At 41.7% G+C, this 21785-nt stretch overlaps 1 protein-coding gene across 6 annotated transcripts in view; it reads left to right on the top strand.

Annotated features, from left to right (window-relative positions):
* grm5b (glutamate receptor, metabotropic 5b) overlaps positions 1–21785 on the top strand; it is a 266837-nt gene that overhangs the window by 171274 nt on the left and 73778 nt on the right. For all 6 annotated transcript variants that reach the window (XM_069890877.1, XM_069890878.1, XM_069890883.1 and 3 more), the window contains one exon: positions 16350–16436. In XM_069890877.1, coding sequence (XP_069746978.1) covers positions 16350–16436 — 87 coding nt within the window. The remainder of the gene's footprint in view (positions 1–16349; positions 16437–21785) is intronic.

A 21785-nucleotide genomic window follows, 5' to 3' on the forward strand; every position in this document is an offset into this window, starting at 1 on the left:
ACCTCTTTGCTGATGGTAGCAGTGAGAACAGATGTTGAGTGGATCCTTGATGATTGCTACTGCTCTCAGATGGCAGTGTTCCCTGTAGATGTTCTTAATGGTGGGGAGGGTTCTTTCAGTGATGTCGTGGACTGTGTACATTACCTTTTGCAGGAGCATTGGTGTCCAATACCAAAGTGTGATACAGCCAGTCGACACACTTTCCACCACATGTCTGTAGAAATTTTCCAGGGTTCCCAGTATCATGCCAAACCTCCTCAAATTCCTAAGGAAGTAGAGGCATTCCCTGAATTGTACATCTCTGATTTTTTCTTCATAAAATCAACAATCAGCTCCTTGGTTTTGGTGACATCGAGTGAGAGGTTGTCCAGCAGAAGAGGTAATGTTAGTTAGCCACAGTGGTCAAACTATACATGTTAGTCTGCTTTCTATTTTAATTTTTAATTTAAATTTATTAACCAAAGACACCTATGTGACCAATTAACACTAACTCTATAAGACTGGAGCAGATGAAGGAAATCCACATAGATACTGGGAGAACATACAAACTCCTTGTAGCCAATGCCAGATTCAAACCTGGATTGCTGTAATAGTGCTGTGCACACTATAACACTGACTACGCCATATTCAGACAGTTATTTCAGTCATTCTGGTGGTGAGGTCAGCCTCACTGATGGGCAGCATCATTTCAGTAAAGAGTCATGAAAAGTTATTTACGGCACATTTTTCATCAACCAGTTGAAAGGGGGTGAGGTTGATTGGTCTTACAGGGGAATAAAGTTAATATTTCTCTGCAAGTCAGACTATCATTCAAACATAAAAACATGAAATAGGAGCTGGAATAGACCATCCAGCCTGTCAAACCTTCTCTGCTATTTAATGAGATCATAGTTGATCTGAGAAGGGTTCAGAGAGCTCATTGCTGTATCTGACCCGACCTTGTTGGTTTTCGTGCAGTTGGATAATCATGTTGAGGAACTTTGGGGGACATCCGATGCGCTCTAGTATTTGCCAAAGCCCTTTCCTGCTCACGGTGTCGAAGGCTTTGGTGAGGTCAACAAAGGTGATGTAGAGTCCTTTGTTTTGTTCTCTGCACTTTTCTTGGAGCTGTCTGAGGGCAAAGACCATGTCAGTGGTTCCTCTGTTTGCGCGAAAGCCGCACTGTGATTCTGGGAGAATATTCTCAGCGACACTAGGTATTATTCTATTTAGTAGAATCCTAGCGAAGATTTTGCCTGCAATGGAGAGCAACGTGATTCCCCTGTAGTTTGAGCAGTCTGATTTCTCGCCTTTGTTTTTGTACAGGGTGATGATGGTGGCATCACGAAGATCCTGAGGCAGTTTACCTTGGTCCCAACAAAGCTTGAAAGACTCATGCAGTTTGGCATGCAGAGTTTTGCCGCCAGCCTTCCAGACTTCTGGGGGGATTCCATCCATACCTGCTGCTTTGCCACTTTTCAGTTGTTCGATTGCCTTATATGTCTCATCCAGGGTGGGAACCTCATCCAGCTCTAGCCTTAGGGGCTGTTGAGGGAGCTGGAGCAGGGCGGAATCTTGGACTGAGCGGTTGGTACTGAAAAGAGATTGGAAGTGTTCTGACCATCGGTTGAGGATGGAGATCTTGTCGCTGAGGAGGACTTTGCCGTCTGAGCTGCGCAGCGGGCTTTGGACTTGGGGTGAGGGGCCGTACACAGCCTTTAGAGCCTCGTAGAAACCCCTGAAGTCGCCAATGTCCGCGCTGAGCTGTGTTCGTTTGGCGAGGCTAGTCCACCACTCATTTTGGATCTCCCGGAGTTTGCGCTGAAGATGGCTGCATGCGCGACGGAAGGCTTGTTTCTTCTCTGGACAGGACGGCTTTGTAAGGTGAGCCTGGTGGGCAGCTCGCTTCTTTGCCAGCAGCTCCTGGATTTCCTGGCTGTTTTCGTCAAACCAGTCCTTGTTTTTCCTGGAGGAGAAGCCCAGTACCTCTTCAGTGGATTGCAGTATGGTAGCCTTCAACTGATCCCAGAGGGTTTCAGGGGACGGGTCCGTGAGGCGGGTTGCAACGTCGAGCTTTGCTTTGAGGTTTGCCTGGAAGTTTCCTCTCGCTTCGTCTGACTGCAGTTTTCCAACATTGAACCTCTTTCTGGGGGCTTTATTGTTCCTGGGCTTTGGCTTGAAGTGAAGGTTGAGCTTGCAGCGAACCAGCCGGTGGTCAGTGTGGCATTCCGCGCTAGGCATGACCCTGGTGTGGAGCACATCTTGTTTGTCACTTTCTCGCACCAGGATGTAGTCCAGGAGGTGCCAGTGTTTGGATCGGGGATGCATCCAGGTGGTCTTAAGGCTGTCCCTCTGCTGAAAAAGGGTGTTTGTAATGACAAGCCGCTGTTCTGCGCAGAGCTCCAACAGGAGGCGCCCATTGTCGTTGCACTTGCCGACGCCATGCTTGCCCAGGATTCCTGGCCAGGTTTCTGAGTCTTTGCCGACACGAGCGTTGAAGTCGCCCAGGATGACAACCTTGTCGGCTGTAGGGGTACGTTGGATGAGGTTGCGCAGGTCGGTGTAGAACTTGTTCTTTTCTGCTGGTTCCGCCTGGAGGGTTGGAGCATAGACACTGATGAGGGTGATGTGACGCTTGTTTTGAAGTGGGAGTCGCATGGACATGATTCGGTCCGAGAGGCCTGTCGGAAGGTTTTCGAGTTTGGAGGCAATGAAGCTCTTGACCATGAAGCCTACACCAGATAGGCGTCGTTCATCCGAAGGCTTGCCAGACCAGTAGAGTGTGTAGCCATGGCATGAAGCAAGGCTGTGTTCTCGCACCAACCCTCTTTTCAATCTTCTTCAGCATGATGCTGAACCAAGCCATGAAAGACCCCAACAATGAAGACGCTGTTTACATCCGGTACCGCACGGATGGCAGTCTCTTCAATCTGAGGCGCCTGCAAGCTCACACCAAGACACAAGAGAAACTTGTCCGTGAACTACTCTTTGCAGATGATGCCGCTTTAGTTGCCCATTCAGAGCCAGCTCTTCAGCGCTTGACGTCCTGCTTTGCGGAAACTGCCAAAATGTTTGGCCTGGAAGTCAGCCTGAAGAAAACTGAGGTCCTCCATCAGCCAGCTCCCCACCATGACTACCAGCCCCCCCACATCTCCATCGGGCACACAAAACTCAAAACGGTCAACCAGTTTACCTATCTCGGCTGCACCATTTCATCAGATGCAAGGATCGACAATGAGATAGACAACAGACTCGCCAAGGCAAATAGCGCCTTTGGAAGACTACACAAAAGAGTCTGGAAAAACAACCAACTGAAAAACCTCACAAAGATAAGCGTATACAGAGCCGTTGTCATACCCACACTCCTGTTCGGCTCCGAATCATGGGTCCTCTACCGGCACCACCTACGGCTCCTAGAACGCTTCCACCAGCGTTGTCTCCGCTCCATCCTCAACATCCATTGGAGCGCTCACACCCCTAACGTCGAGGTACTCGAGATGGCAGAGGTCGACAGCATCGAGTCCACGCTGCTGAAGATTCAGCTGCGCTGGATGGGTCACGTCTCCAGAATGGAGGACCATCGCCTTCCCAAGATCGTAATATATGGCGAGCTCTCCACTGGCCACCGTGACAGAGGTGCACCAAAGAAAAGGTACAAGGACTGCCTAAAGAAATCTCTTGGTGCCTGCCACATTGACCACCGCCAGTGGGCTGATAACGCCTCAAACCGTGCATCTTGGCGCCTCACAGTTTGGCGGGCAGCAGCCTCCTTTGAAGAAGACCGCAGAGCCCACCTCACTGACAAAAGGCAAAGGAGGAAAAACCCAACACCCAACCCCAACCAACCAATTTTCCCTTGCAACCGCTGCAATCGTGTCTGCCTGTCCCGCATCGGACTGGTCAGCCACAAACGAGCCTGCAGCTGACGTGGACTTTTTACCCCCTCCATAAATCTTCGTCCGCGAAGCCAAGCCAAAGAAAGAGTTGATCTGATGATAGGCTAATCTCTACCTTCCTGCCTTTTCCCCATATCCCTTAATTCCCCAACTTTGTAAAAATCTATCCAATCTAGTCTTAAATATATTTACTTCAATGGGCAGCAAATTCAATAGATTTGGCACCCTCTGGAAAAAGCAATTCCTCCTCAAAGAACCATAGAATATTACAACACAGAAAAAGGCTGCTTTGGCCCTTCTAGTCTGTGCTGAAATTTTTTTTGCCTGCACCCAGCCCATACCCCTCCATACCTTTCCCATACATTTACCTGTCTAAATTATTCTCAAATGTTAAAATTGAGCCCACATTCATTACCTCAGCTGGCAGCACATTCCACACTCCAACACTCTATGTGAAGAAGTTCCCCCTCAAGTTCTCCCTAGTACCTTGCCTACCCTCTGTGGGAAAAAAAAGCCTTTTTACATTAAATCTGTCCATGCCCCTCATAATTTTAAATACATCTATCAAATCTCCCCTCATTCTTCTACACTCCAGGGAATTAAATCCTAACTTTTTAAATCTTTGCCAGTTCCTGATGACTGGGCAACATCCTAGTAAATCTTCTCTGCACTCTTTCTATCTTATTGATATCTTTCCTGTAGTAAGGTGACCAAAATGCACACAATACTTCAAATTTGGCCTCACCAATGTCTTGTACATCTTTACCATAACATCCCAATACTTTGATTTATGAAGGCCAAAATGACAAAAGAGCTATTTACAACCCTATCCACCAGTGACGCCATTTCAGGAAATTGTGTATCTGTATTCCAGATCCCTCTGTTCTACTGCATCCCTCAGTCCCCTACCATTTACCATGTATGTCCTTTCTTGGTTTGTCCTTCCAAAATGTAAAACCTCACATTAGTCTGCATTAAAATCGATCTGCCATTTTTCAGCCCATTTTTCCAGCTGGTCCAGATCCATCTGCAAGCTTTGAAAATCATCTTTGCTATCCACAAATCCTCTAATCTTAGTGTCATCAGCAAATTTGCTAATCCAGTTTACCACATTATTATCCAGATCATTGATATAGATGATTAGCAACAATGGTCCCATCACCAATCCCTGAGGCACCACTGGTCACTGGCCTCCAGTCTGAGAAGCAATCATCCACCACCACTCTCTGGTTTCTCCTGTCCAGTCATTGTCGAATCCAGTTCACTACTCCACCATAAATTTCTAGCATCTGAGCCTTCCTGACGTTGGAACTTCCCACGTTAGACCTTGTCAAAGACAATGTAGACAACATCCACAGCCTTTCCTCCATCAACTTTCCTGGTAATCTCCTCAGAAAACTCTATTAGTTGGTTAAACATGACCTACCATGCACAAAGCCATGTTGACTATCTCTAATCAGTTTCTGGTTATCCAAATAATGGTATATCCAATCAATTAGAACACATATGTTTTGGAATATTTTATTTTTGATTTTCAAAGACTTAAACAAATCCAAACAAACAATACAAGAAGATTATATAAATTAAACAAACACAAAAAAAAAACTGATTATGGGTAAAGTCATGGACCCTTAAAGGAACTAAAGAAAAATCCAAAGTAACCTAAAATTAAAAAAAAAAGATAAGGAACAAAATACAAGAACACGTCATCTGTGCCACATCCTACTTCATCTATCTCAGTCATTCCATGACTTGCATGGATTGTTGTCTTTCTTTTATTCAGAAGGGTTATTATTAAATCTGTGTACTAATGTGTTGCAGATAGAGTTGCCACACCCGAACAAATGTGTCACATTTCCTCCTTAAATTGTACTTGATTTTCTCCAAGGGAATACAACTCAGAATGTCTGTATTCCATCATGTAATATTTAGTTGGGAGGAAGACTTTCTCTAGAACACCTTCCAATAATTTATCTATTACAGTATAGACATCAGGCTGATTGGCATATAATTTACAGGGTTACTTCTGGAGCCTTTTTTAAATAATGAAAAAAGTGAGCTACCCTCCAATCATCCTGCACCACACCTGTGGCTAAGGGCATTTTAAATACTTATGCTAGACAACCTACAATTTCTACACTATCCTCCCTCAAGGTCCGACGGAATATCTTATTAGGCCCTGGGGATTTATCAACCCTTATTTGCTTTTAGACAGCAAGCACTTGCTCATCTTTAATCTGTATAGGTTCCATAATCTCACTGTTTGTTTTCCTTTCTTCCACGATTCTGTGCCAGTTTCATGAGTGAATACAGATGAAAAATAATTTTAAGATTTCCCCCATCTCTTTTGGCTCCATACAAAGCTGACCACTCTGATCTTTAAGGGGACCAATTTTGTCCTTTACTATCCTTTTGCTCTTACTATACTGGTATCCTTAGAAACCTTTAATATTTTCCTTAACATTGTCTGTTAAAGCAACCTCATGTCTTCTTTAAGACTTCCTGAGGTTTCAAGTATCTCATTTGCAGGTGCAGCAGGTTATTAAGAAGGCAAATGGAATGTTTGACCTTCATCGCTAGAGGAATTGAATTCAAGAGTAGGGAGGTAATGTTGCAACTGTACAAGGTACTGGTGAGACTGCACCTGAAGTACTGTGTCCAGTTCTGGTCTCCATATTTGAGGAAGGATATACTGGCTTTGGAGACGGTCCAGAGGAGGTTTACTAGGTTGATCCCTGGGATGAAGGGGTTGACTTATGATGAAAGATTAAATCGTCTAGGATTGTATTCACTTGAGTTCAGAAGAATGAGAGGAGATCTTATAGAAACATATAGGATTATGAAGGGTATGGATAGGATAGATGTAGGAAGGTTTTTTGAGCTGGCTGGGGAAACTAAAACCAGAGGACACAGTCTCAAGATTCGGGGGAGTAGATTTAGGACAGAGATGAGGAAAAATAGTTTTTCCCAGAGAGTAGTGAATGTTTGGAATTCTCTAACCAGGGAAGTGGTTGAGGCTGGTTCATTAAACATATTTAAAATTCAGTTAGATAAATTTTTACATGATAGAGGAATTAGGGGATATGGGGAGAAGGCAGGTAGGTGGAGTTAGGTCATAAATTAGATCAGCCATAATCGTATTGAATGGCGGAGCAGGCTCGATGGGCCATTTTTGGCCTACTCCTGTTCCTATGTTCCTATGCTCCATTCTGCCTATAACTGTTATGCATCTCTCTCTTTTTCCACACCAGTTCCCAAAACCCCTCAAAAACTAAAGTTCCATAAGCCTGTTAACCTTTCCTTTAATCTTGACAGGATTAAAACTCCGTATTCTCAAAATTTCACCTTTGAAGATCTTCCACTTACCTCACACATCCTTGTTCGAAAACAACTCATCTCAATCCACACATTCTAGAACCATTCTTATTTCCTCAAAGTTAGCCTTTTTCCAATTTAGAATCTCAACCTAAAGCCCAGACCTATTCTTCTCCATGATTAACTTGAAATTAATGGCATTATGATCACTGGACCAAAAAATGTCCCCTACACATACTTCTGTCACCTGTCCTGTCTCATTTCATAATAGGAGATCCAGGTTTGCACTCTCTCGAGTTGATACCTTTATATATTGATTTAGAAATTGTTCCTGAATAATTTTGACAAACTACAATCAAGCCCTTTTACATTTTGGGAGTCCCAGTCAATATGTGGAAAATTAAAATCTCCTACTATCACAACCTTGTGTTTCCTGCAGCTATCTGCTATCTCTCTGTAGATTTGCTCCTTCAATTCTCATTGTCTATTGGGCGGTCTATAATACAACCCCATGAATGTAATCATATCTTTCCCATTCCTCATCTATACCCATATAGCCTCAGAAGGTGAGCCCTCTGATCTATCCTGGCTGAGCACAGCTGTGATATTTTTCTTGACAAGCAAAGCCACTTCCCCCCATTTCATCCTTCATATTTTATCACGTCTAAAGCAATGGAAGCCTGGAACATTGAACTGCTATATCTGCCCCTTCTACAACCAAGTTTCACTAATGGCCACAATGTCATAATTCCACGTCAATTCAAGTTCTAAACTCATCTGCCTTTCCTTGAATAATCTTTGTAGTAAAATAGATGCACCTGAGAATATTTCCATAACAACAATATGTTGACTTCTAACGATTCATGCAATTGTCCCTCCTCCACTCCTCTATCTATACATCCCCCTGCAAATCTAGTTTAAACCCAGTGGAGCAGCAGTAGCAAACCTTCCTGCAAGAACATTAGTCTGGTTCCAGTTTAGATGCAAACCGTCCCTTTGGAACTGGTTGCACTTTCCCTGGAAGAGAGCCCAATGATCCAGAAACCTGAAGTCCTCCCTCCTGCACCACGTATTTATCCACGTATTAAGCTGTATTATCCTCCTATTTCTTACCTCACTAGCACCCAACACAGGTAGGAATTCTGAGATAACATTCCTAGAGATGCTGTCCTTTAACCTTGTGCCTAACTTCCTGAACTCGCCTTGCAGGACCTCCTCACCCTTCCTACCTACATCATTGGTCCCTACATGGACTACGGCATCTGACTTCACACCCTCCCTCTTAAGAATGCCGTGAACTCAATTTGAGCTATCTCAGACTCTGGCACTAGGAAGGCAACATGTCATTTGGAATACTCTATCTGTTCCAGAAAATCTTTTATCTGACCCCCTAACTATGGAATCCCCTATCACTACAGTTCACTTCTTTTCCTCCTTTCCCTTCTTATCCACAGAATCTGACTCATGCCAGAGGCCTGATCAACATAGCTTGTCCCTGGTAGGTTGCCACCCCCGACAGCATCCAAAATAGTATATTTGTTATTGAGGGGAATGGCTGCAAGGGTGCCATGCACTACCTGCCTGTTCCCTTTTCCTCTCCTCCTAACCCTTCTCCTGGCTCCTAGGTATGATAACATTCCTGTAACTCCTGTGTATCACCCCCTCTGCCTCCCAAATGTTCTGGAGTTCATCCAATTCCTTAACTCAGCTTGTCAGGAGCTGCAACTGGATGCACATCTTGCAGATGAAGTCATCAGGGATACTATTGACTTCCTTGATGGCCCTCATTCTGCAAGAGGAGCATTCCTCTGTCTTGGCTGCCATTCCCACTGATTATGACTAAAGGAAAAAAAATGTAATATCTAAAACCTACCTTTACGTGTGCCTACCTGTCAAATCCTTTTTGTTTCTCGAATGGGGGAGGGGGAAAGGGGGTGATTTCTTAATTCTGCATCACTTTTTGAGGATTTCTTTTTATTTTCTATTTGGGGAAGTGAGGTTAGGGGGGAGGGCAGATTAGATTTGTGTTTTAAAAGCCATCATGATGTTGTTGGAGAGGGTGCAGAGGAGATTTACTAGGATGATACCTGAAATGTAAGGGCTAACATATGAGGAACATTTGGCAGCTCTTGGATTGTATTAATTGGAGTATAGAAGAATGAGAGGGAATCTCATGGACACATTTTGAATTTTGAAAGGTTTTGGTAGAGTGGAATGTAGATAAGATGTTTCCCTTGGTGGGTGAATCAAGGACAAGGGGTCATAGTCTTAAAATTAGAAGTTATCCAATTAAAACAGAAATGAAGAAGAACTTCTTTAGTCAGAGGGTCATGGATCTGTGCAACTCACTGCCACATACAGCGGTGGAGGTCAGATCATTGCGGGAATTTAAACTGGAAATTGATAATTATCTCATTACTAAGGGCATCAATGGATATGGGGAAAAGACCATAAATTGGAACTAGATGTGAGCATAGAGGGGCCCAGTGGCCTGCTTCTGTTCCTTTATCTTATGATGTAGCATGATTATATATCAAAATACTGTATATGAATTCTGAATGTGAATGCATGTATAACTTGAAAAATTCAAAATAAAATATTTTTTAAAAACTCCTGCATTGCCACCTCAGCCCTTGTTCACCAAAGCCTCTTGAGCCAAAGCCTTTCCACTCTGATTCATCCCGCTCCGCTACATAGTCCCTCATTTTTTTAGTGACCTTATTTCCTTCAACTGTTGAACTCAGTTGCCCAATCAACTGCTCCTCATGTCCATCCTAAATTTACTAATGTAGATCTTGAGGCTAATGCTAGTCTCTCCCACCAATGGGAATAACTCACCTACCTCTATCTTATCTATTCCTTTTATAATTTTATATGTTTCGATAAGATCCCCTCTCATTCTTCTAAATTCCAGCAAGTACAATTCCAGATGACTCAATATGTCCTCATAGACTAATCCCCTCATCTCTGGAATCATCCTGGTGAACCTCCTCATTTCCACCTCTAAAGCTAGTACATTCTTCCTCAGGTATGACCAGAATTATACACAGCACTTTAGGTGCAGCCTCACCGGTACCCTGGTACAGTTGCAGCATAACTCCCTGCTCCTAAATTCAATCCCTTTCATAACAAAGGACAACATTCCATTTGCCTTCTTGATATCCTACTGCTTTTCATTTACATGGGAGGTTTCAATCCCTATCAGGGCCCCACATTGCCTAGAAGGATGAGAAGAGACTTAGTGGAGGTCTGCAAGAATTTGAAAGGCATGGATAGGGTGGCAGTCAGTGCCTTTTTCCCACGGCAGGCATATCGAACCCCAGAGGACACATGTACAAGGAAAACGGAGGTAAGTTTAGGGAGATATTAGAGATAAGTGCTTCTACACAGAGAGTTGTTGGTGCCTGGAATGCCTTGCCAGGGATGGTGGTGAAGGATGAAACATTAGGGGCATTTCAGATACTCTTAGACAGACACATGGGATGGAAGAAAAATAGGGGGTTACAGGGTAGGGAAGTTTTAATAATTTTAAGGAATATATGGGTTGGCACAAGGTCGAGGGCCGAAGGGCCTGTACTGTACTGTCCTGTTGTGTTTTATTTTCTATACCCTGTCCTTGATTCTGTGTAGCTCCTCCTAACAGCCTCATTACACTTTCCTCAGATTCAGAAAACTTCTGCAAACAGTCCACTAACTCGCTTATTGGGTTGGTATTTCACACAGGTTCTATACTGCTGCACTCCATTACTTCAAAGGACTGCCTCCTAATTATTAAATAAAATGTTGCGTTGTGGCGGTGTGAGCAGTGGAAGAAACACAACCACCACGTTGAGGGTCGTTAATGACCGGTTTTATTCAAATTCAGCGCGCCCCTTTTAAGGGCAGCATGAGCTCAGTCACTTGGTGCATTGTGACATCATAATCGCTGCCCAGGGTGCGCACTGGAAGGGATACTGGAGTCAGAGAGAAACCTCTGACGATGCCACGTGGCGATACAAGCGGGGCTGGTTTGCATTGAGGATGTGCGCCACCACAGCCTTTTCATTGAATCCACCACCCTCCACCCCCACCTAAACCGAGAAATCATATTAGCTCCCTACAGGCTAAAGTTTTCAGCCAACCTCTAGATCCAGCTTTGAAAATGATTCACAATTTTTCAGTGACATGAATTGCCACTGTCACTCAGCACAACACTTCCTGAAGTTGCTTCAGTCTCCCCAGAACTTGTATATTTCAACTGTTGAGCTTGCTCTGGTCCACCATCCCCTCTACCAAAATCTTATTTATATTGTTGATCTATGATGGATGGAGCCAATTCCTTCCCGAGAGATTCAGTCTTTGCAATGTTTTTGTCCATTCCTCTAATTACAACAATAACCAATCATAGAAGTGTTTGGATATTTCCTATAAACTGCCAATTCATTCTAATTATTCAAATCCTTCCGTAAATCAATCAGATGTGAATTGAATTAACACTTTTAAAAGGATATGCATTCATAATTTCTCACAAATTTCAAAGTGTTGATAGCGTGTTTGAATTCTGCATTTAATAGAATCTCTTTGAATTCATTAAATATGTATATTTTCTCGAGTGAACTTTATGAATAAAAACATTTCCAAATGTTCCCATTTAATGAGAGATCCCACAGAAGGCATATCAGAAGTTGATTGTCATGAGAAACCGTGGGATGTTTGAATTTTATGCAATATAATTCCTGATTTTAAGAAAATTAATCCATCCCTTTTCTGGGGAGCGGGTCAAGGTTTTGAAGTTTAACTAAAAATTAAACTATGAAGAATGATCAAACCCAGATTCTTTATATTGTGTATGATTTTAACCTGCATCCTCACCTTGACATCATGGTGCAGGATGCCACACAGAAAAAAAACCTGGCCCATAATATTAACTCTTCTCACTGGGATCTCCTCACCTGTATGTCCTTAGATTTTAAGGAAATTAACTTTCAATCTTTTTCTTTTGAATTTGGTCTCATTTGCATTGGAGTGTATATGATGAGGACCTCCATAAGATGATTCAGCTCTCGTATTTAAAAGATAAATCATAAATAATTCTTGAAGCTGCTTCATATTGGAAATAGGAGAAAAAAAGTGTGAAATTGAATCTTGGATGCTAATAGTCTGCAGATCACCATAAAGCTGCCTTATTCTAGACTGGGTAGTGAGCAGCCAGTGAGGGATGTTCTTCCTAGCTTTAGAAATAATTTATCGGCACTATTATCCCAAACACCAGCTTCAGCTCAAGAAATAACTTAAAGATTGCACCAGGAAAGTACATATTGAGCTTGACCCTGCAGAGAACATCACATCACCTTTTCATTCTGCCTTGTCAAAAATATCCCATTACACGACGACTGATATCCTTGTATCTCATCCTCTTTCTATGCACTCTTCACAGCTACAAATCCTGGTATGTATGATTTTAATGTGTTTCTCCAATAGCTGCATTCACTGACAAGAGTGAAGTCTCCTGTTGCAGGAGAGAACACGAAACACAGGGAGAAAACAAGAAATGGTCCTGAATAATAAATAGAGCTGAAAGACGTGGAAGTCAGTGCCCTTCCGATATCCTTGACTATTGGAGGAAGATAGAGATTTTCTACCCATCTGGTGTATGAATAAATATTAGTCATCAATGTCTCGTCCTTTGTCATGTTGACTTAATTTCAACAACAATAATGATTAGGCCAAATCTGCTTCTCCTTGTCAATGATTAGGAACATAACCACTGTTTTTCAACTTCTTAGAATGAGTTACACTGGTAATTCTGTGCTGCACAACAGTCTGGCACTTGCTGACCAACTTAAGGGAATTAATTTGCTAGTCTATTCACATAACAGAATTTTTCATCCTTAGTATCGCAACAGTAAATACCTTCTCAATCTTTTACAATGAAGTATGTTGGCTCAACAGAACTTTTAAAAATTTTATGTTATCACTAATTATAAAGCAAAAGATGTGGCATGTTTTACTAACTTTATCACCTTGTTGTCCCAGTGGAATGAAGGTGAGCACGATGAAAACATTATGCTCTTTGTCACATTATGATGGATGATGAGGCATTTGAAACACTGGAGTCATCCACGGAGGAGGCACAAGGACATGGTGCAAAACTAAAAGCTCTTCGGGAGTACACTGAAAGAAGATTTCAATGGAAAAATCAAATGTCTTTGAAAAAGGCACTCATGCTCTATCAAAGACAATTCATTTTTAGCTATCTGCTTTATACTTACATATGACTATCAGTCATGAAATTGTACAGCATGGAAACAGACCCTTTGGCCCACAGCAACTGTGCTGACCATTATGCCCATCTATTCTAATCCTCTTGACTGTATTAATTTGATTTCTTTCTATGTTTTTTTTAGATAATAATTGTCCAGATGCCTCATAAATACTGTTACTCGTCCTGCCTCCACCTCCTCTTCTGACAGCTCTTTCTACATGGCAGATTCAGATTTATTGTCAGAGTACATACATGGCACCACATACAACCGAGATTCCTTTTTCCTGCAGGCACAGCAGAATTACCATTTATTGATAGTGCAAAAATAAACTGTACACAGCATAAACATGTAAACAAATAAAAGAATTGTAAACAGATAATGAATGTGAACAAACTCTGGAATAGAGAGAACAGAAAGAAAATCAATAAAGAGCACAAGTCTCTGATTAATGGTAGCTGTGAGAACAGAGTATGTGTAGGATGGTGTGAGTCTTCGATAATTACTGCTGCTGTCCAATGGCAGTGTTCCCTGTAGATGTACTCTATTGTGGGGTGAGTTTTGCCTGTGTGTTCACTACCTTTTGGAGGCTTTACGTGCAGGGGTATTGGTGTTCCCATACCAGACCTTGATGCAGCTGGTCAGCACACTTTCCACCACACCTCTGTAGAAATTTGCTAGGGTTTCTGGTGTCATAGCCAAACCTCTCCAAACTCCTGAGGAAGTAGAGGTGCTGGCATGCTTTCTTCACAATGCAATTGGTGCGTTGGGTCCAGGAAAGATCTTCCAAGATAGTGAGTCTCAAGAAGTTAAATATGCTCACCCTCTCCAACTTTGATCCCCCAATGATCGCTGGATTGTAAACTTCTTGCTTTCCTTTCCCAAGTCAACAATCAGCTCCTTAGTTTTGGTGACATTGAGTGCAAGGTTGTTGTTGATGCACCATTCAGCCAAGTTTTCAATCTCCATCCTTTATGCTGACTCATTCCCCTTTATACAACCCACTATCATGGTATCGTGGGCAAATTTGTAGATGGTCTTATTGTCATACCAAGCTACACAGTTATAGGTATAAATTGAATAGAACAGGGGACTAAGAACATACCCCTGTGATGCACTGGTACTGATGAAGATTGTGGAGGAGAAGTTCTTACCAATCTTCACTGATTGTGGTCTGGAAGTGAGGATATCTATGATCCAATTACACAATGGGGACTTGGAATTTGCTGATCAGTTTTGAAGGGATGATGGTGTTTAATATCGAACTGTAGTCGATAAAGAGCCTTATGCATCTTTGCTGTCCAGGTGTTCCAGGGCTTTGTTTAGAGCCAGTGAGATGGCATCCATCATAGACTTGTTTCTACAATAGCCAAACTGCAATGGATTGGTGTCACTGCTCAATCAGGAGTTGATATGCTTCATCACCAGCCTTTCAAAACACTCTTCATCACTGTTGATGTAAGTGCTATTGGTCGATAGTCATTAAGGCAGGTTTCTGCACTCTTACCTCTGCTTACCTCGATTGCCATTTTCAGGAAACTATATAGCTGAACCATGTGTGTATCATGTTCTGGATTAACTTTCAAAGTGCATCACTTTGCTCCTGTCTGGTATTACATCCATCTGGAATTCCTTTGCCCACTTTCTTAGTTGATCTATATTCTTTAGTAATCGTAGATATCCTTCTTCAATGTCCACAATACAGTTGTCATCTGAAAACTTACCAGTCATGGCATCTATGTTATCATCCAAATCATTAACACAGGTGAAAAAAAACACTGGATCCAGCATTGATCCCTTTGGTGCACCACTGGTGACAGGCCTCCAATCTGAAAAGCAAACCAAGCCAATTTTATATCAAACTGACGAGCTCCCATTCTAACCATTTAGAGCAGCCTGAATTTTCTCTAGTTCTTTCCTGAGAGTATAAGTTTAAACTTCTTACTATCAACTAACAGTAACCATATGCACAGCACATAATCATTATTTTTTAATGTGAAATTTAAATATTTCAAAGCTCTGAAAACATTTTTGCTAAATTTGGAAACTAAGTTGTGATGAAGACTTGAGGAGAATTCAAGGGGGCCAACATCTGGGAAATGGAGAATAATGTGGGAAAATGTGAAATTGGCAGGAAAGATAAATCATATTATTGAAATTGTGAGGTTAGTGATTTCTGAGTACCACAGTACATAATTTGCAAAAGGCTAATTTGAAAAGATTATTGTAATTAATTAGCAAAACCAATTGAATATTAGAATTTAATTTACTTAAAAAATACAGCATAGAAACAGACCCTTCTGGCCCATAAGCCCGCATTGCCCAAATATACCCATGTGACCAATTAACCTACTAATCCCATACATCTTTGGAATGTGGGTGGAAATCAGAGCACCTGGAAGAAGCCCACGCCTTCACAGGTAGAACACAGTATCAAACCTGGAGCTCAAGCACTGTAATGGCCTTGTGCTAAAGGCTATGCTAATCACCTTGTACATTGTGCTATTATGCTAATCATGCCACTCTATGCTAATGAATAGACCTGAACTGTATTATTTACAAGTATAGGGAGCTCACAGCAGGCACTGGTGAGATCACATCTGGAGTATTGTGTACAGTATTGGTCTCTTTAAAAATATTTTAATACATTGGAAGCAGTTCAGTGAAAGTGTACAAGATAAATACCCATCTGCATTTTGGCTTTCACTTTATGGAACTTAAGATAACTGGCTGTCTGGATAAATTTGCATACTCATGCATCTGCTACTCTCTGCTCAATGACAAGGAAATGAACTTACCTCATTTAAATATAGAATAGTCATGATGTCCCCGTTGAACTGTAAGCTGAAAAATGCCTCCAATTGAAATGAATTGGAGAATTGGGAATTCAAGGTAACGTCAACCTTCTTCTTCACAGACAGAGCAGTTCAGCTACACATTGACAAAGCTAATTTTCAGGCAGCCAGTGAAAGAATTGATACAAAAGCCAGAAGGGAATCTTCAGGTATTTGTTAGTTGGATGATTAGATTTAATGATGGGTAAAGGTTTTGTATGGACTCTTGAATTTAATTAAACTGGTTGATGTATCTGGCCCAGAACTGATACTGGTAAAATGGGCCATTTGGCTGAAAGCCAAGTTTTCGCTCTACTGTTGAGCTGGATGAGGCTCTTGTTCACATTTGGTCACAGATTATTTTCTTATTCCTATTTATCGTAATGCTTATTTTATAACTCCATTTATATTTTGTCGTCTGTACATTTTTGAGGAGAAACAATTATTTGAGGTATTTCTAAGTCATTACATTTAAGGCACAAGTTGTTGGCACAGCAACATCCTACATTTAGTGATATGCAAATATGTGGAGTTTTTATTAAATTCCCTTTTTAAATTAACCATCATGAGTAGAGATGGGGAAATTATTTGGCTTGGACACTACTTTGCAGCTATGTTACCTGATTTCTAATCTAATGATTAATGGAAATGTCCCCATCTGATGTGTTTAGTCCTAATTTATTACCTGCCACTAATCATGGTTAATCACATCATCCTATCCCCCAAAGTTCTGCAGAATTGAGCTGTCTTTGTTTTGTCCTGTTGGTTCTACCAATATAATCCCCAAAATATCTCAAGTATGATCTTCTCTTTTCATTCCTGCACCATCACCTCTCAGTAATCCAAAAGAAACATCTATGGCAATCTGTTCATCTTCAAGGTACTCTCGGTAACATTATACAAAGCTGATGACCTCTTCTTCCAAATGAAGCTAATTTCATCAATTGTACCTTTCCATATCTTCACTCCCTCTATGCCAATGGTTCTCTATCTCCCTTCTCCCCCATATACCACCTTAAGTAATCCTTTACTAACCACAGAGCACAGATGGCATCCTATACACTATGCCTCTAGCTCAGTGGTTCTCGACCTTTTTCTTTCCACTCACATACCACTTTAAGTATTCCCTATGCCATAGGTGCTCTGTGATTAGTAAGGCATTGCTTAAGGTGGTATGTGAGTGGGAAGGGAAGGTTGAGAACCACTGCTCTAGATCAATTGTTACTGAAAATATTTTGCTTAAGAAAAATTATCATTGACCCGTTTCATTTGGAGTTATGAAACTGTGCACATAACAAGTCAATTAGGTACAATTAAAACAGTGGTTTTCAACTTTTTTCTTTCCACTCACATACCATTTTAAGCATACCCTTACTAATCACTAATCACTGAGCACCTATGGCATAGGAATGTTTAAAGTGGTATGTGAGTGGAAAGAAAAAGGTTGAGAACCACAAAAATCTAGCTGTTTCTTGCATCAACTCTTTGATCAGGTGAAATTCCCTCTGGTTAAACCTTGGTAAAATTGTACTGTTGTTTAAGGTATTTCTTATGAACTTCACAGTCTCATTATTAGCTCCAAAATCATTTCAATCAGATGAAATAAACTGCATAAAATCACATCCTTCTTGAACTCAAACTCAGAACAAACACTTACTTCCTTCTCTTTGGCATGTTTACCTCCGTTCCCTTACTTCCCTTAAAATACTATTTGTATCTTTTTCAATACCATTCCCTTGTTTATCTGGCTGGTCTCCCAGACTCCATCTTCCATAAAATGCTGGCATCCATTCCAAGATGCATTTCCTATTGCCCTACATTCTCAACTGGTTGGCAAACGCATCAAACAAGTCAATTTTAAAGTTCTGTTACACTTTCCTCCTTGCCTCTGTGTTTGTCATTTTGGCCTAACAACTCATCACTTTTCTCGGGCCCTATGCTCCTGAACACCCCCAACACCTCTGTATCACTTCCTTCCTCTCTTTGTTCAAGAATTTTCCTCCATTTCCTTCCTTCAGCTCATTCTATAAATGTACTTTGGTGACCCTTCCTGATACGCTGTGACACAAAACTCTTCTTAAATTGGCACCATTAAATAATACTTGTGAGTAACAGCAGATAATTGCTTATCCAATTTGAATAACTTTGACTTCTTTTTAAATAGGGAACATTACCCATTTAAGAAGTTAGCTTACTTATGGTTCAAAATAACAGGGAGATTTTAAAAAATCTTGTTAGTGTCATGCACTTACCCTCTGTTATCAGCTCTAATGGTTAGTGGCCTCCTGTCAGACGTCTGAAATTCACAGCCAGTTGATTTATTTTTAACAGAAGAAATCAACAGGATAATCAGAATCTGAGTTAGAATTTAATATCATTAACATGTGTCACAAAATTAATTGTTTTGTGGTTGCATGACAGGTGTGAAAATTGCTATAATTTGTTTAAATTTTTGATATAAATAATTTTATGATAGAAAAGAAATGAGGTAGTGTCTGTAGTTCATTGTCCATTCAGAAATCTAATGGTGGAGGGAACGAAACTGCGTTTGTACCATTAGGAATTTGTTTTCAGGCTCCTGTACCTCTTTCCTGATGGCAACAGTGGGAAAAGCTGCTGAAGCTATTGTAACCAGCAAGGAGTGGAGAAACAACATCCTCTGCAGGGTTCTACCATCCTGTTCAACTAACAACGGCTCCATACAGACTTTAAATGGCCTGTTAGAGGACCTGATGGTGGTTTACTTTAAAATCCTGCAACCATGGGGTCTGGGCCCAAGATGGTGTTTTGAGCAGCAGCCTCAAAGGGTTGCAGACTCAAAGACTGGTCCAAGGCACCAGAAAATGAGTAGACCACACTCATGAGAAACAGAGGAGATAACTCGTGGGATGATAACCATGCTGTCAGAGTAGTGAGCTTCTTTGAGGCGGAGGATACAGGCGGCAGGCTGTTGATGATTCTGGGCTACTGGTGACTACAGTTAGAGGGCTTGCACCAGGCTGCAGGCAGCTGGAGACTGACTCAAGACTGTCTGAAGGGATCCAAGAATCGAAACTGAGATGCGAGAGCCTGCTGAGGAACTGAAGGTTTTCTAAGCATGTTGGAGGTTCGGATATGAAGCTTAGGTTGCCGATGGTTTGGATTGAAGGCTGTGTGGCTGCAGATCTTGAGATGAATCAACAGACACTCAGTAACTCTGGAAGGATCTCTTTTGTTTCTTTTTTCTCTGACTGGAAGAGTCTTGCGCCAACACTGGTTCCCCCACTTCAATCGATCTTGGGTCTCTCTTTGCGGAAGCTGTCTGTTGCAGTCTGAGGCTGATATTTGGATGTATTGCCATTAGTCTGGTCCTTGGATTCTTCCCAAACTTCAGCTCTGCCCGTGTTCTTTTGGTGGTTGAGTGTGGTGTGTTCCATTATCTCAGCAGAAAATCAGCGATTTTAAGGGACAATAATGAGTCTGAATTTCGTCTCATTTTCATGGCTTTCTTGAAAGTTTATATGAAATGTTCTGCTTCTCCGTTTGTACTGGGATGATATGATGCAGATAGTATGTGGCGAATGTTATCGTTGCACATGAAAGCTTTAAATTCTGTTGATACCAATTGCGGGCCGTTATCGGAAGTGAGTTAAATGGGTAATCCATATGTCGTAAAAACCTCTCTGAGTTTTTCATTGGTCTGACCCACAGTCATTTTTTTTTCATGAAGATCACAATCGGTCAATTTGAGTGCATGATGACTACTATCAGGAAATTCTTTCGCATGAATGGCCCCACAAAGTCTAGGTGGAGCCGATGCCACGGCTGTGATGGCCATTTCCATGGGTTTGCTTCAGCTTGAAGTGCTTTGGGTTGTGCCTCCTTTGCAAGTACTGCACCTTGTGACTTTGTGCTCGATATCTTCCCCTATGGAAGGCCACCAGACATGCATCCTGGCTAGTGCTTTCATACGCACCATCCCTGGGTGGTTATTGTGTAGTTCGGCCAAGACATCTTTCTGCCACTTCTTGGGAATGATGGTCTGGCTTCCCCCTAGTAAGCATCCTTCTTCAATGGACAGTTCGCCACGTCTGGTGTAATAGGGCTTCATTTCCTCTGACATTTCCTGATCTTCTAGCCAGCCATTGTTCATGAAATAGAATACTCTAGACAGTATTATATCTTTCTGGATTTCCTTACTCATCCCCTTTGCTGTTATCGGAAATTAATTCAGTTGGCTTTGATTTATTTCTGTTGTCCATTTAGCGATTGTTTCATTCGGCTCCATATCTGGAAGTGGTCAGCGGGAGAGGGCATCTGCGTGGTTATTCTGTAGCGTTGGTTTGTGTTTTAAATCAAAGTCGTATGCACCCACCTTTGAATTCAGGCTGTCGCCACCATCAGTATTCCTTATTTTGATCCCAATATTAGACTCAGTGGTTTGTTGTCTATCACCAATGTAAACTTACGTCCATACAGGTATTGGTGAAATCTTTTTACCCCAAAGATGATGGCTAGTCCTTCTCTTTCCAATTGAGCAGTTAGTGATCAGGAGATGTATGCCATAGGTTGCTGTCCCTTTTCAGTATTATGTGACAGTATGGCACCCAATCTCTGGCCGATGTGGCTACTGCCAGTGTTAGTTTTTGTCCAGATTGTAATGAATTAAGACATGGTTATTGCTTGTTAAAATTGTTTTTTAATTCATCAATAGCTCACTTGGTTTCTGTGTTCCAGTACCATTTCTGATTCTTCTTTTCATTCAGGGGATTACATAACAGACATGTTTGGAATGTGTCAGCGATGATGGCATACTAGACCCAGAAATGATTGTAGTTCTGTTTTGTTGGTCAGGTAGGTAGCATTCTGTACAGCTTCTGTACCCTTGTTGTCCATTTGTACCCCTTCCTTATTGATGGTGAAACCTAAATAGGTCACCGACGGTGCCATGAACACTCATTGGTCTTTTCGTAGTCGGACATTTGCCTGTTGTAGTCGATTCAGAATTATATCTAGGTTAGTTAGATGCTCAGTGTCATCCCTGCCGGTAATGATGATGTCATCTAAGTAGCAGCCTACATTGAGTCCTTGCAGTAACTTGTCCATAATTGCTTGGAATGTGGCTGACGCTGCAGATGTTCCATATGGGTATATGTAAATAATCCCAAATGTGTGTTTATGGTTACATATTTCCAGGAGCTGTAGTCTTAACTCTGCCTGTTGGTAGGCCTGTGACAGGTTCAATTGAGTGAATTTTTGTCCCCTGGATAATGTTTGGAATAGTTCTTCGGCCTTTGGAATGGGGTATTCCGGAATTTGTAGTGCTTGATTGATGGTCACTTTGTAATCACCGCAGATACATATTTCTCCATTTGCCTTGCATACTGGTACGATTGGGGTTGTCCAATCGGAGTACTGGATTTTTTCTGATATCCCTTCTTTCTGCAATCTATTAAGTTCCAATTCAATTTTTTCCTTTATCGCAGAAGGTACGGCTCTGGGTTTGCAAAATTTGTGTTCTGATTTGGGTTTCATGTGTA

Source organism: Narcine bancroftii, chromosome 7 (genome assembly GCF_036971445.1).
Source record: "Narcine bancroftii isolate sNarBan1 chromosome 7, sNarBan1.hap1, whole genome shotgun sequence".
NCBI lineage: Eukaryota > Metazoa > Chordata > Chondrichthyes > Torpediniformes > Narcinidae > Narcine > Narcine bancroftii.